The following is a 17088-nucleotide window of genomic DNA, read 5'->3' as shown; positions in this document are numbered from 1 at the left end:
GAAGCCATGATCGGTGGCCCAAGACGACACGGCATCAATCGCAAGTTGAAGCCGCCGTTGAAGTTTAGTTTAGTTCATTTATTATGCACCCCATACCAATCTTGTGGGCGGTAGTAGAAAAGGTTACAGAGGCATATAATGGGCTTAGGGACTGAACCCCACAATTCATTCAGCTAAGCGAAGGAGAGGCGAATCATCACCCCGACAGCAAAGGGTAAGATCGTCGACATAGAGAGCGGAGAAGACGCTGGAAGGAAGAGAGGAAAGAAGACCGTTGAGGGCAACCAGAAAAAGAGTAGTGCTCAGAACACTATCCTGGGGCACATCTTCGTATTGCTGAAAAGAGGCAGAGAGAGTGGTACCAAGCCTGACTCGAAAGGAACTATGAGAGAGGAAGCTTTGGAGAAAGAGAGGGAGAATACCCCGAAGGCCAAAAGAATGAAGTTGGGACAGAATATGATATCGCCAAGTGGTGTCGTAAGCCTTTTCCAGGTCAAAAAGGACGGCAACAACGGAGGTCTTCGCAGCAAAAGCAGTACGAATATAGACCTCCAAGTTCACCAGGACATTTGTCGTGCTGCGGCACTTGCGGAAACCAAATTGAGAAGGGGAGAGGTGGTGATGGTGTTCTAAGAATCACATCAGATGAACGTTAACCATACGTTCAAAGAGTTTGCAAACACAACTGATGATGAGGGAGGGATGAGGGAGATGGCGATCGAAGCATCTCATAATGAATACCATCGGAGCTCGCCGCCGTAGAACCCCAGAGGAATGAATAACCAGGGCAGACCGAAGTTCAGAGAGAGAGAGAAGGGATCGTTATAGGGAAGTCGGAGATGAGGGACCTGTTCGAAACGCTACGCATATACTAGTGGCTGTACAAGAATGTAACAACTCTTGTATATATCTCAAAAAAAATCTAAAGGACGAGATTGAAGAACAGGTTTACGAAGAAGGAAAGATTGAGGAAGATGAGAACCAGAGCTAACAGAAGGAAAAGTGGGAACCCAGTTCGGTAGCAACCTACAATGGGTCCGCCACAAGAGTACCATGGAGGTGAAGGACCGGCGAGACATCGGGAACGAACTTACCCGCTATCTTGCGGATACGCTTCCTGATCTGCAGCAAAGGAGTTTCGGACGTACAGTAATGGTGGAGACATAAGGCATCCATCATTCACGTTTAGCCGTACGGATAGTCCTACGGGCCACCGTACTCGCCTACCGAAACAACAGAAAAGACTCAGCCGTCTGCCAGCGGAGGTCTCTCTTCCAGGCGTACAGTGGACAGCCTGGAATGTGGACTGTGCTTACAGCACAGTCCACATTCCACCAGGGAACGCACTTCCGCGTCCCCCGAGAGGAAGAGCGAGGAATAGAGCGGAGGGCAGCGTCGAGGACGTTGTCATGAAAAAGGAGGAGGGCGCGAGGGAGAGGCAGAATGGAGAGTTCAGAGAGAGTAGCACGGAGGGTAAATAGGTTCCAGTATGCCTTGGCAAACCACCACCTAGAGAAGTAGAGGGGAGGGAAAAGGGTAACAAGGATGGGGAAATGGTCACTGCCATGGAGGTCATCAAGAACCCGCTACGAGAAATACAAGAGACGACGAGCAGAGAGAAAGATCAAGACAGGAAAAGGTGCGAGTCCGAGAGTCTAAATGAGTGGGCTCACCAGAATTCAGAAGACAGGGAAGATGAACGGTTCAAGAAGGCGACCCCGGGTGTTTGTCAGAACATCACCCAAAAGGGTATGACAATTGAAATCACCCAGCAGGAGCACAGGCTCCGACAAGGAGTTCAGTAGGTGTTTATGATCGGGAAGAGAAAGCGGGACATTCGGGGGGGGGAGATAAATGGAACAAGCCGTGTACCATTTCCTCACAAAGATACGGGCAGCAGAACATTGGAGTGGCGACGGAAAAAGCAAGGGGACGAAGGGAATATCAGCGCGAATCAAGAGAGCAGAAGATTAATTCACTTGAACGTGTCCAGCGTAGGATGACAAAGTTAATTCCCCAAATTAGAAATCTTTCATATGAAGAAAGATTAATAAAGCTTAAATTGCATTCATTGGAAAGACGAAGAGTTAGGGGTGACATGATAGAAGTTTACAAGTGGATGAATGGACATAACAAAGGGGATATTAATAGGGTATTAAAAGTATCAACTCAAGACAGAACACGAAACAATGGGTATAAATTGGATAAGTTTAGATTTAGGAAAGACTTGGGTAAATACTGGTTCGATAACAGGGTTGTTGATTTGTGGAACCGATTACCGCGTAACGTGGTGGAGGTGGGGTCCCTCAATTGTTTCAAGCGCGGGTTGGACAAGTATATGAGTGGGATTGGGTGGTTATAGATAGGAGCTGCCTCGTATGGGCCAATAGGCCTTCTGCAGTTACCTTTGTTCTTATGTTAAGAGTTAGAAGCCCCAGCAACAGCCGGAGGGGAGGGGGAAAGAAAGGAATAGCCACGGAAGCGACCAGGACGAGCACCAAGCATCGGCTCCTGGAGACAGACACAACGGAGCGAAAACTGAAATCAGAAGGTGGGGGGGGGGGGATCTTTGACAAGCCGCCAGGAAGTCGCCAGCTTCCCGTCCTCGTCGAGGCCACTAGTATTAGTGGCCCCTCAGGTAAATTCAGATAAATTTTGAAAACTGTAGATAAATTTGGGCAAAATCTCACCCCATCGCCGTTTGCACTAATCTGCATATTGTCGATATAAAAATTCGTAATTTAAGACTACTCAATAGCTCCATCGACTCAATAGTCGATAAGCTTCGGTCTCACACACATGGGGGTGCACGGTTCGAGTATCCTAGAGCCCAGGTAAAATGGGATATTTATTTCCATACTCTCATGTCTCCAATCAACTCAAACATGTCATATTCTCTTCACCTTTCTTGAGAATGTAAATTAAGCTTTTTCAATATCTCTTCCTATGGAAGCTTTCTAATTTGCGAGATTAACTTTGTCACCCAACGCTGGACGTGTGGTAGTGAATTTTTATTCATTCTATAGCATGGCGACCAAAACTGAAATGCATAATCTAAATAGGGCTTAAAAATATCGCGATATTGCTGAAGAGTAACACCAGCTGATTTACTGCTAACGCTATTATAAATATATATATATATATATATATATATATATATATATATATATATATATATATATATATATATTATATTATATATATATATATATATATATATATATATATATATATATATATATATATATATATATATATATATATATATATATATATATATATATATAATGTGTGAGAGGGAAAAATTCTCAGCCTGCTAACAAGAGTGTGAAGTTGTCTACGCTTAATTTAGAAACTGTACCTGTGGTCGATCTCAAACCCATTGATGATGTGACTACTTATACTGAATTTTGTAACTAGCTCATCAAGATTGTAACGCTTAGCTAAATGAATTGTGGGGTTCAGTCCCTGAGCTCATTATGTGCCTCTGTAACCCTTTCCATTACCGCCACAAGATGGGTATGGGGTGCATAATAAATGAACTATTCTAACTAACCTGTCTAGCTCCACCCGTTCCTGCCCAGAACTAGTTGTTAAATAAGCACTTTACCTTGTCTCTTCTTATTCACCAGTCTAAGACACTTGTCACGCACCTGAAAAAATATGTTTTACATATATTAAGGGCAAGTATAGCAAGTTTATTTATGAAGAACATAAGAATGAAGGTAACTGGAGAAGGCCTATTGGCCCATACGAGGCAGATCCTATTTATATTCATCCAATATTCATATATGTATATATATATATATATATATATATATGTATATCTTACGCTTGAAATAATCAAAGGATCGTACTTTTATTATTTTACGAGGAAATATTTGATTTTTTTTTACCCAAAGGGTTATAACTCCATGAACCCGCTTAACCACTGAAGTCGTAAATGCAGAGTTATTCCTTTAGTTCAAAATCTAGATAGGAAAATCCTCAATAAAATGGGAGAGGGGGAAGGACCTTTGACAAGCCGCCGGCGTCCTGTTCCCGTCGACGCTACTATAGATAGTGGCCCTTAAGTAAATTCATCATACCAGCATGTCGCCTTCCCTCATTCCGAATCATGTTCATTAAAGTAACTTGCATTCTTCCCCCCCCCTCTCCATCCTCACAGGCTTGGCCACGTTACACAACCTGTGGCCTAAATTCCTCGTTTCATTCATATTTCCATCAAAATATGTCGAAAATTTGTTTGTGGTGTTTGGGCTTAACCGCGGGCATGGCTATTATAAGACCACCACAAGAGCCCTAATGACCAATTAGCTGGTACACCTGTCACATCTCCGGCTGCCACCTGTCAAACACACGGCTATAATCGGCCTAAATACATCAAATACAATGAATAATAACGAATAACATAACATTAAGTATACACGGGAACACTACTTTCTATATTATGATTGATTAAACAAGTATTGTTCTAACAGATCTATTGTACTCACACTTAAATAAATTTGAACTACCTCAGTTGCCTGCTCGTCCTCAAATGCCCACATTTTAGGAGGTGGAACCCCCGGATACGCCACTCTTCCTTGCTAGACTATATTATCAAAACTGTCAACCTGTAATACAGTTAAAGCTTCTGACCACCAGAGGCGCTACTGCTCCCTTGTTATTTCACTATCCACGTAATAATTCCTGTAATTTTCATTGCAACATTTAAATACATTCATGTTTTGTCGTGTATATATATACACAACAACTTCAGGAATTGTATGAGTAGCTGATTTAGTGTAAACAATAATATATGCGTTTTTTTTTTGTGCCAAATTATCTGGCAAATATATACATTTGGAAATAAAAAGAAGAGTTTTAATCCTTTCTGTAGCAGTGTTAAGTCATTTTAAAGAGTGGCAGTTGGTAGGTACCCGGGAGTTAGTTAATTGTTATGGGGATGCATCCTGAAGTACTCTATAAGATGCATTATGAGGCACTCTGACTGTTCAGAGTGCTACTGTACACTCACAACATTGTGATTATCAGAATCAATATCCTCCAAACTGCTCATTATTTTCAAAGTTTCGATGAGATCAGGCCTATGGCCACTGTTTTATCCATATTTGTATTCAACCATTTTTTTCTATGGTCTTGTCATTTCTTTGTCAGTCTTTCATTTGATATCCTATCTAAAGTTTTAGACAAGTATCTTCTTGGAATGTATTTTTGAACAAGTTCAGTGATGATCTTTGTTAAAAAAAAGTCCCCATGATGCTTCCATGGTTTGATCTCCTATTAACTTCCCGCCAGGAGGTATTTTTCAATTCCTCTCTCGCTTTATGATAGCCTCCTCGAAGATAAGTAGTATATACATAGGTATAGGCATATATATACATAGGTATAGGCATATATATACATAGGTATAGGCATATATATACATAGGTATAGGTAGGCGTGTGTAAATCATCAAGAAATTAACACGTTATGAGCAATGTGTGACAGTATCAGACCACGAAGGAAGGATTAAGACAATCAGGACAAGAATATCCTTAAGTACATCTCGTATTCATTAATACATCTTCAAATTAAATACGAAAGTACTTAAGGATATTTCTGTCTTAATCCTTCCTTCGTGGTCTGACACTGGCATTATTGGCGTTGTATATTCTTTAAGTAATGAAGAGAGTAGCTCACCGCAGTGCAGCATTGCGTTCACTAGCGATTCGTTCACTGTAGGATATACAAACAGCTCAAGCTGTGAGTTTTTATTGTGTACCTGGAGATAGCTTGCCAGCCGCATGAAATGGTATTACATCTTTTAATCTAACACAAGGAAGCGATGTTTAGAACATTAACTGATAATGTTTAGTTATCCGAGAATGTTAAGAACATTAATTGACAATGTTTAGAATAGTAACTGTGAAACAACACGATATTACATTAACAGTAATACCTGTTTAATTAAAGATTGGTTAAAATACATGTTGCTAACACGGGGAAAATAAATTCAGGAATAAGGGGTATTAATAAAGAACACTCTACTTAAGTTCCTCATCCGAGCAGAAATCAATAAGAAAACTTTACCTATATTCTCTCTTTCTATTCACTTGAATAATTGGATATTCGAACTTGGGTCTGAAAATTACGAGACTATTGAATACCAACCAACCCATGGATGCTCGCATAAAAGGAAGGGTCTAACTGGAAGAAAACTGAGATTTTAATCCTTCTCTGGAACACCATTAAAGTATGTGGAGGTAATCTATTCCTTTTTCCATGTCTTATTGCAACAAAGCTGTTTATCTATTGCATTATTGACCCAACAAATATCATAAATTGCTAATATGTTGCAAAATTGGATATAATATATATATATATTATATATATATATATATATGCAACAACTGATGTGTGATGCTGGAAACCGAGTATGAGAGAATATATTTCATTACTTTATATATTTCTTAGGCAACAATTCATATGGTCAAAAAAAACGGGTGGTGATCAATTTCTAATCAAAACGGTTTCTAGTACATACAATATTTAGCATTAATCTATCCTAGCGCATCAGTTTACAAAGTTATGTTCCTTCCAGGGAACACGAAAAAGTTACGCAAACACTTACGAACCTGTACATCATTTCTCAATCTTTAGCGGCTTTGTTTACAATTATTAAACAGTTAATGAGCTCCGAAGCACCAGGAGGCTGTTTATAACAATAACAACAATTGATTGGCAAGTTTTCATGCTTGTAAACTGTTTAATAAATGTAACCAAAACCATCAAAGATTGTGGAAAGATGTACACGTTCGTAAGTACTTGCGAAACTGCTTCGTGAATCTGACCCTGGCAGAGCATCAGTTGAACTTTTGAGCTTAAAGCTTTTCACTCATTATCTTCCGGTCAAAGATATATTCTGCCAGCTCAGCTCCTTCTCCAATGTAGTTGAGGGACAAGTCGTCGTAGGCCTTGAGAGCTCCCTGCAACTTGCGAACACCTTCGTGCTGTTCCCCCAGGATAGAACTGGTGAACAGATCAGCTGCATGATAGTCTTGGACGCACTCACTCACCACGTTGTAAATCAGATTGGTCACCTAAAAAACACAATATAAAGTGGTTATAGTTGCGTACTGTAAAAGTCTAATTCGGTAATATCAACCATTTTGACATTTATTGTTTGGTATATAATGTTGTTTAATCTTTAAACCTGTCCTCGTAGTTCATGTCACAAGGACGTGCCTGATAGCACGTCTGTGGAATGACGACGATTAAGAAAAAGATAATATTGTGAGATCAAAAGTGGCTGATAATCTTTCAAGGAAAATGTTTATGAATTTTGGGGTGAAATTAGAAAAAGAAAAAACAACATATTACGACATATATGACTTGGATAAATAATTTACCGTAAATTTATATAAACAAACCCAACTATAAATGCACAAAAGGAGCATTTATGAATACATTTATGATTGATAGATTGAGAAAGTATGGGCTCAAATCTGGGGCCACATGTGCCAAAATCTCTCTCATTTTGTGGTGTACAGACGCCTGACTAATATTTTATTGAGATTACTAAAGGCTCTGTTTATATCTGCCAGCCTTATACATTCTGTTGAAGCTCTGTTGTACTGAACTGTTTTATTTTAAGTATTAATTAATTGGCTTTATTCAATATATACCCTTTCTACTAATTACCTACTGTATCGTGTTCTAATGTATACTTTTAAATAATAATAACAACAATATTTTTAGCTTTGATACATCACGTGTGTGTTTTAATTATACATATTGAATTTGTATCAATATTTCTCTCCTAGCTTTGTCTTTCTTGAGTCCTTCCCAACTTATGAAAATGGAATACTGGGTTATTATCATGATGAGTAACATATTATTACAAGTTTAAGACTAGCTGAACTTTAGACTAGATGTGCTAGACTAGAAAAAGTAGTTACCACGTTAGCTGACAAGACTGATGTCGAGAAATGCATACTTTCTTAAGAGGCATTTACATACCAAGAAAAGTAAATACCTCTTAAATGTCTAGTTAATTCTTGGGTCGAAATAATTTCAAATACTTCAAGACACTTGATCCTATCTTGTAATAAATTGTATAGTCAATGATATAGAAATACATTCCTATGGTTCAATATCAACTCACTTGAATTTCCATGTTGATCGCTTCCTCTAAAGCAGACCTATATGTCATGTTCTGGATTTCCTGGGTCAGCTGAAAATGACACGTGGAATTATTTCACATTGTATAATGTATAACATGTATAATAAATTAAGAGGGGGGAGGATGATTTAGAAAATGAATCTTCATGAAAAATATGCAAATTTTACTTATATTTTATCAGTTGGTCACTGTTTCTATTGCCAGGGAATGTATGTGACTTATTAAGGGTCAATTATTCCATAGATAGACTATGCCATAGATTTAATACCGTGTGGAGGAAACTGTAGCAATGTCCAAGCTTCAACAGTTTCGGTAGATAGAGCTTTTGGAACACCCTATTACTCTTTGGCAGAAGATAAATTTCCTGTTGCTTGCCCTGCAATGTGACTTTGCAAGCTTACAACTCCTGTTCTTTTTGGTAGCTGTTGCATTAGACCTCTTGAAGAAGAGGTTGGAACCAACATTAGTTTGTGGCTGTATTTTGCTCAATATCTTAACATTGTGAGGCAAACCCTGCCCTGTCTTACGCTGAATGGCTAATCTGACTCAGAACGTTGCCTCTGGAATACATCTGCCCTGGAACGTCTCTAGAACCTGTTTACTCCACAGACTTTGATCTGGGACACGATCAGAAGTAAATCAGTCATCGGACGTCACAAGGAGTAAATCTTTTCTCGGACGTCTCTTCTCTGACGTCACCAGGAGTACATCTCCCGTCCTACTGACTCAGACCTCATCTCTGGCCACAGCCTCGAGACATCTCCAGATAGATGCATCTACTTTAATAGTTCTGTCAATCGGTCATAACTCTTATTTCATCTTCCAAGCTGTTTACAGTGGATCGCCTCTTGTAAATATAGAGAATATACACTTTGTTTATATTAACATGTATTTCTATACCCCCATTTGCATGGAAATTTTCGTTAGGATTATAGACAAGTTATATTCCAATGTATTGTCTTTTCGCAAAATGGGAACAAAGTGTATCTTCAAAATCCTTTAGAATAGCAAATAATTGGGAAGTAGAAACATACAGTGGCATTAGACAATATCTATATTCACAATAGTTAAAAGAAGTATCGAATGGTAAACAGCTTACGGGACAAAACCATATATTTATAGCCTATGGACAAGGAATGTGTAAAAGACATTGTTTGCAGCCATTATTATTATTGTTTACCATTGCAATAGCTCTTAAGTTTTAATAAAAGAACCTAACGACTGAATATTTAATACAAATCATTAAAACAAAACGGTGTATATGGCATAAAGCCTGAGCAACTAACCTGACTATCAAACGGAAACACATATGTAAAGCTGGGTGTAAGCTTTATGCCTCGCATGTTGAGGTAGTCCATCATTTGGATAGCGTGGCCTCGTTCTTCTGCTGCAGCTTCCATCAGGAAATGGGCGATACCTGGCCTGTCTTCGGTGAACTGGGCAAACTTGGCACCCTAGACGAGGAGAGAAAGGTGCAGTATTTCATGACTATTACAAGTAGGACTAAGCACCTGTCTTAGGTCATGTGTGAGTTTGGACATTTGCTTCAGTCGCGTTATTGCGATTTGTTCCCCGAAGACTAAACTAATGGAAACATTGCATAGATCACACGCACGTACATCACACGCAATATACTCCTTTGTCAATTTATGGAACAAAAATTACCGTGTAACGTGGTTATCTTGAGGTTATCTTGAGATGATTTCGGGGCTTTAGTGTCCCCGCGGCCCGATCCTCGACCAGGCCTCCACCCCCAGGAAGCAGCCCGTGACAGCTGACTAACACCCAGGTACCTATTTTACTGCTAGGTAACAGGGGCATAGGGTGAAAGAAACTCTGCCTATTGTTTCTCGCCGGCGCCTGGGATCGAACCCAGGACCACAGGATCACAAGTCCAGCGTGCTGTCCGCTCGGCCGACCGGCTCCCGTGGGATTGTTGGGATCCAATCCATCAATCCCGTTTGGGATTGTTGGAACAATCCCAAACGTGGGATTGTTGGATTGTTTGAAGCCAAAGTTAGGCATATTTGAATGCGTTTGGTCGCGTTAAATTGGTTCTTACGTTTCTTATTAGGCAAATCTGTTGGATTTTGACGTTTCTAGTTAAGCAAGTTAGTCGCATTTTTTACGGAGTAGCACATCAAGAAACGCGTTGCTGTATAAACAGGAGCTGCCTCGCATGGGTCAATAGAATCGTCAACAGTTTCATTAATTTTAATGTTCTATTATCATTGGTCAATGGCGTCGGGGCAGCCCATGATATGCTCGTGATCAAAACCGAGAAGACGTAATTAAATGCAATGTTTCCACCACGTTTTCTGTATGAACTTAAATGTAATGTTTTCAACACATGTAGGTTATATTACTTAAATTCTCACTATAGGGTACATGTACTAAAATGTAATGGTCTTACCATGTACATGTACTTGAATGCTGCATCTAGCTCATGTTTGATGTGGCCATTAATAGCATCAGCACACTTCTGGGTGAAGCAAACTGCTTTTGGGAAACCTGCAAGGGAAATATATATCAATTAACAGATAATAAGAGATTATGCAGTAATTCATTACATTTTTACATCAAATTACATTTAAAAATGATGAATGCAATTACCCTGAGTCGCAAAAGACTACTTAATTTTTTTTAAAGACTTTTTTTTAAAGTCTTTTAAACTTTAAGTTTTTTTATAAAGACTAAAGACTCATTTTAACTTAAAGGAAAGTGGAAGTTGCAAGCTGGCGCTGCATATGCCAGTGTTGAACTCACGGATGTTTTGTATCGTGGATGATTCCTTGGAGGAGATTTTTGAAGGCTACTCAAGATCTTATCAGTGTTTGTGTGTGTGTGTAAGCAAGGACATGTGCATACTCACCTAGTTGTGCTTGCGGGGGTTGAGCTCTGGCTCTTTGGTCCCGCCTCTCAACTGTCAATCAACTGATGCATTTTTTTTAATCAACACTGTTTGTCAACCTATTGTATTTGTGCTGCTTTTTCAGTCATGTTCCCCCTTTTTTTTTTTTTTTTCTTTATTTGTATTTGTTCTCAACACTTTTTATTCTTTATGCTCAATTAGTATTAAGTTCTAGATATTAATGTTTTTCTTGCCCGAAACGCATTGCGTAATAGTGGCTTTAGGCATTGTATGTACTAGCTCTATCTATATATCAATCCATTAATGTAACATCACTTGTATGTATATACCTTACCTGAATAAACATCTGAATCTGAATCAGATTCCCGAGCCTACTGGGCTCTATCATATCTACACTTGAAACTGTGTATGGAGTCAGCCTCCACCACATCACTGCCTAATGCATTCCATTTGTCAACCACTCTGACATTAAAAAAAAAATTCTAATATCTCTGTGGGCTCCTTTGGGCACTCAATTTCCACCACAATTGTGTAATTACCTAAGTAATTGTGTGTGTGTGTGTGTGTGTTAGCAAACAGAGACAGAAGTATTTACTATTTGTATTTAGCAAACATACACCTACATAGGCGTATTTACATTATGAAACCAAATCTCATATTTACCAATATTACGTTCGCATTGGAATGCTTCATTCGTTGTCTGGGCGGCCGCGAACCCTGTTGAGCAGGAAAAAATAATTATATAATTTATTGATATCCCAACCCCTCTCACACAGGCACAATTCATTGCTGTCTTAAGTATATAATAAATCTAGAACACAAATATATGAATTATATCAGTACACCTACCGAGATTTTAATTTCACATTCGCAAAAATATATGTAGAACTAATAATGGGCTTTGAATGTAATCTATGGGTATCCTGCTAATCTTCAAATTGGGTAATTTCTCATTATCCGAATTGTGGGGTTCAGTCCCTGAGCCCATTATGTGCCTCTGTAACCCTTTCCACTACCGCCCACAAGATGGGTATAGAGTACATAAAAATAAACTAAACTAACTCATTATCTTCATTTCCAACTGCGAATGCATTCTTCAAAATGTTCATTTTTACAATATGATCAAAATAATTCAATGCGAGTAAGTTATTGACATATAAAAATGCATCATCAATTTTTTATTTTATATAACAAATGTCTGACATGTGTAAAACTATTATTAAGCAATATTTTCTCAACGGGCAAAAAAAGAAAATGAGAAAATATAAAAGGAATAGTGCCCAAGTGATTGAGTACCATTCCAATCCTCCGTCCTATCCTAAATCCTTATCTTCGAATCCCTTTCTAGGGCTATATAGACGTAATGGCTTAGCGCTTCCTCCTGATAATTACCTTACTCAATTATAAATGTACAATCATTTATGAATAACAGTTTTGATTTGATTTTATCCAGAGTAGGAAATAATTTATTGATACAAACATTTGTAGTTTTAATCAAGTTAATTGTAAACTGACTCAAAGATTATAAATCTCAAAGAGATTATAAATCCTATGCAAAAACTCACTGGTCAGAATTGTGGTATCTATGATAAAACTGGGCAGAATATCTTACATTATTTTTGGGGATTTCTAGCTAACTATCCACCCCGTCCTCACGAGTTCTCACAACCTAATAAAAATATATTCTAAATTGCCCGAATTGAACCGACGATCAACGAATGAAAAACGTAAATGGCCATCAATGTTCACATTTATTAAAATTTATAATATACATATGCAAGGTGCAAAATATAAAATATCAATCAAATATAACTGGTTGAACGCCGATGTTATTTGTTTAGCTTAAAACACATTGGGATATCCAATTTAATCGACTTGAGAATGGTCCAGAACGGACCGAAACATCGTCGTCCCTTCACCTTCTAGTGTGTGGTCTGGTCAACACTGGGATCCAAATCCAGAACCCATTATGGGACTAACACCTTTCCCGCCACATCGCGCAAGACGGGTACTCGTTAATTGCATTAAACTAAAAGGTCATACAGTATGGTAAATGACCATTAAAATATATCAAGGCGGACAAGTTACTAACCTAGAACCAAAAGCCAAACTTGGGCGCGGAGAGCCATGATGGATGAAGGTCTCTGAGTGAGGATCGTAGAGTGTATCTTTGGATATACGAGATGTTAAACTGCTTCTTCGCTGAGTAGTGATAGCGGTCGAAACTTGTAGCGATATCTGGCCGGGTCAGTAATGAAGGGACGGCGATGAAGAGTCGAGGAAGAGGATCGTAGAGATGACTACGGCACTACACTGAGTGCGCGATAGCTCTGCTCTGACGATGTGTGAGATACTGAGGCCCGGGGCCTGGCGAGTCGACCAGCAAAGCTCACATGAAGGACGAAGTTGCAAAGCAGCGCTCTTTTATTACAACGCTGCTAAGTTATTCACTCTCAGCTCCCAACCCTTACACTATCCTCCTTCAACTGTTAACAAGAAGCAATTGATTCTTGCCGCAACAACGGCACGTGTAAGTATGATGCAAGGGAGCAATTAATATCTGACTAGAGTATCAACCTGGTTCAGGGTAATACATTTGGATCCAAGACTTCATTTGAGAAGATTCTGAATTTGCCTCCTGAGTGAGAAAGAAATGAGTTATTTGGAATCTTATAGAATAAGCTCCTTATGCTTCTAACTAGTATGATCTTCTAACTAGTATGATGCTTCTAACTAGTATCCAGTGGAGGATATGTCACCTTCGATCTACTTATATTGTTATAACTACCACAAAGTTTTCGGGAAGACTTACCTGAAGTGAACTGAAATTCACTGTATATGTCAACAATTATTCAAAAGCCAGACCACAACAGCCTGTAAGAACTACACACTAACCTCCTAATTCAGGTCATGCAAAAGGGTCTCCTTTACACGTCGGACTATTCGCTAACTTTGCTGAGCTGTTTTGGCTCTTGAGAAATCAAATCCCGTATCAATGGAAAAAAAATGAGAGACGGGAATACCGCATATCCTATATAATAGACAGAAATTGACAAGACAAAAAATACAATAATTCATTTTGTCGACAATAGGCCAGCCCGTCCTCCTAAGATTTCTCAATGTCAAGACACTGTTGTACTTAAGTGCCCTTAACCTAACCTACCAGAGGACCCAAAACAGAAAACGGGACAGTATGTCAATTTCGCGAGCCGCTACCATTTAGTACGACAATTTTTGGCCTTAGGTAGAGTATACGTCAAAATGCAACGTTCTATTGGAGGACAGGTTGGACATCCAGCCTGTTAGGTTATATCGAGGTCCCCCCCCAAAGTCGAATTACTGACCCTCACCAGGATGCAACCCCACAATAAGCTTATTAACTTATTAACTACCTATTTACTTCTAGGTGAACAGAGGCATTAGGTAACAGGAAACGTGTCCAATCATTTCCCAACCCGTCCTCGACTCAAGTCCATTACATCCAGCGGTCGACCCAACAGACGCATTCATAAATCTTTACATGCAGTTCATTGAAAACAGGAATTTTCTTAAATATAAATTAATATTATATTAGCATATTGTGCATATATAGGCATAGGTTAGGTTAGGTGTTTGGGTTCTGTTGGCGATTATTTGTATTTGTAATACGTGGGTGAAGCATTTACAGCGTTGTGGTTCGAACAAAATTCGTCATTGAAGCACTTGTTCCGGAAATGTTGGAACGAAATCAGTTGTGAGTCGTGTGTAAACCGTTTGTCATTCATGAACAGGGGGTTTGGCGGGTGCATGGAATCACTTTTGGGTCTTTGTTTGGAGGACGGGCTGCATTTCTGTACCGCCCGGGATTCGAACCCAATTGAGAGCCGAGAACGAACCTTGGTAGTATTGGAGGAGGTAAGAGCAGCTGTTTTGATTGTTATAGCTGAAAGCGGCTAGTTTATTGTTCACCCCCATACTTATCCTGTGATCGGTAGCGCAAAAAGGATTACAGAGGGCTCAAAAGGTCTCAATCAAACTTCCACAGAGATATTTACATTACCAATTACATCTAACCAGCACACCTTATGATTATAATGTCAGCAAAGTTAGTTACAACAAAAAGTCATTTCACTATTTATGTATTTACAATATATATTAATTCATAATATACATTGATCAGTTGTGGATGAGTTCGGGAGTTCGGGAAAACCCTGAAGGAACACATGAAATAACAAGAGATATACTGAGAGGCTGAAGTGACGTTGGTATACACAATTTGAATAACATATTCATCATATTCATAATATTCATGGATATTGTGGAAGCAGGGAGAAGACTGAACCATAGAAAGAGTATCTTTCTACAAGGACAAGTGTTGCATAAGGATAATACAGCTGAATAATGAACAAATATTCCCCAAAATAGAGTTGTACAGCTTGGTTTAGTTCAATAACTGTGCACCCGATACCCATCCTGTAACCGGGAGTGGAATGATTACAGATGCACATATTGGGCTAAGGAACTAGATTCCAAAATTCATTTAGCTAAGCTAGTTACAGAGTGTAATGATTAAATAAACAATGGGTTACTTGAAGGCAAACAAAATCAAATCAGTATCAACATGCAACGGATCTGTTGCCCAGTATTAATTGCGAATATTAATAAGACATTTATAATCAAGGCGTCGACGAAACAGGATATCAAGTTAAAACGGGGGACTCCCTGAGACCAGGCAGTACCTGGTCTTGTAAATATGGCAGTCTGGGCAGGGACGCCCTGGGGACTGGGGCGTCCCTGCCCCAGTCCCTGGGCAGAAAGGGAAGAGGGAACGCCAGCGGGCGGGCTGCAACCAGACTGAACCTGAGTCTGTATTGTACTGTCTGTGATTGATGCAGACACTTAGCTAATTGTACTAGCCTCATTGTGCTTGAGGTGGGCGAGTCCCGCCTCTCAAGCTTCCATCGATTGGTTCTCGGACTTATGGACTCTTTGTCATATCTACGCTTGAAGCTGTGTTTGGAGTCAGTGTCCACCACTACTTCTCTTCTTTACTGCCTTTGTACACTATTCTGACAACTGACAAAATCTTTCTGAAGCCTTTCTGGTTAATTTGGATATTTAGTTTCCACTGTTCTTGTCTGTTCTGTCTTTGTTACACTGTTCTTGTCTGTTCTGTCTGTGTTTCTGAAAAAAATCTGTGGTAATCAGGTCTTCTCTGGCTCTTCAGCCTTCCGGTGGCATGAGGTACAATTCCTTGTCTTTTTGTTTTCCCTCGTAACTCATACCTTTCAGCTCTAGTTTGGCGGTATATATCTGGACTTTCGCAAGCTTCGATTATTGTTAATAAGACTTGGATTCCACGCTGGAGCCTCATATTCCATTATTAGTGTGTCATATGTAATATACAATGTTCTGAATGATTCCGTATACAGATACTTCGTATTTGTATACGTATACAGATACGTATACTTCGAGAGACGGGGCCGGTGTGATATCAACCTTCATGTCTTTTTCTCTGACCAATTACAGGATTTCGTTACTTTGTACTTGCCTGAGTTAAACTCTACTGTAGTGTCCAGTCGTTTTACCACCCAATCATTTCTTGGAGTGTTTCATTGTATTTTTGCTCCTCACAAATCAAGAACACTATAGGTCCTAGCATTGACCCCCTTGCAGGATTTTGTTGCATGGTTGCCTCTCGCTACTGGCAATAGTAGTTGTGAGTTATTGTTATTGCGCTGGTTGTGGTGACACTGGTTTGAAATGTTGTGACAATGTTGACAGCTGTGACGTATTACGATGATGGTGGTGGCTATATGAGATGTTGCGCCAGTGGTGGTCGTGATGTGTTGATGAGGCTGGGGGCCGATGTTTCAACAACAGAGATTGGGATGTCAAAGTCAACAACTTCGAGTTCTCCAGCCTCGAAGTTCATCCCGTTGTCGCAAAACTCTGACTTGTGGGTATATGAACGAGGTGTGAATCGAAATCAATCTATCCTCCTAAAAGGATAGTACTTATAGCAACTATTTGGTCGAATGTACCGGCGATATGTACCCTTGGACCCCCA

At 39.4% G+C, this 17088-nt stretch overlaps 1 protein-coding gene across 1 annotated transcript; it reads right to left on the bottom strand.

The window, feature by feature from the left end:
* Positions 1-5744: 5744 nt before the first annotated feature.
* LOC123755341 (ferritin heavy chain) lies at positions 5745-13476 on the bottom strand. Its single transcript, XM_045737877.2, has 6 exons — positions 13132-13476; positions 11703-11756; positions 10581-10678; positions 9454-9621; positions 8150-8218; positions 5745-7085 (listed from the first exon to the last, which is right to left on the bottom strand). The coding sequence occupies exons 1-6, from the start codon at positions 13166-13168 to the stop codon at positions 6867-6869; spliced, it is 645 nt and encodes a 214-aa protein (XP_045593833.1). The 5' UTR covers positions 13169-13476; the 3' UTR covers positions 5745-6866.
* Positions 13477-17088: the final 3612 nt, after the last annotated feature.

The sequence above is a fragment of the Procambarus clarkii genome, chromosome 20 (assembly GCF_040958095.1).
Source record: "Procambarus clarkii isolate CNS0578487 chromosome 20, FALCON_Pclarkii_2.0, whole genome shotgun sequence".
NCBI lineage: Eukaryota > Metazoa > Arthropoda > Malacostraca > Decapoda > Cambaridae > Procambarus > Procambarus clarkii.
The sequence above is the reverse complement of the archived record's forward strand: the minus strand, read 5'-3'. Positions and strand labels throughout refer to the sequence as shown.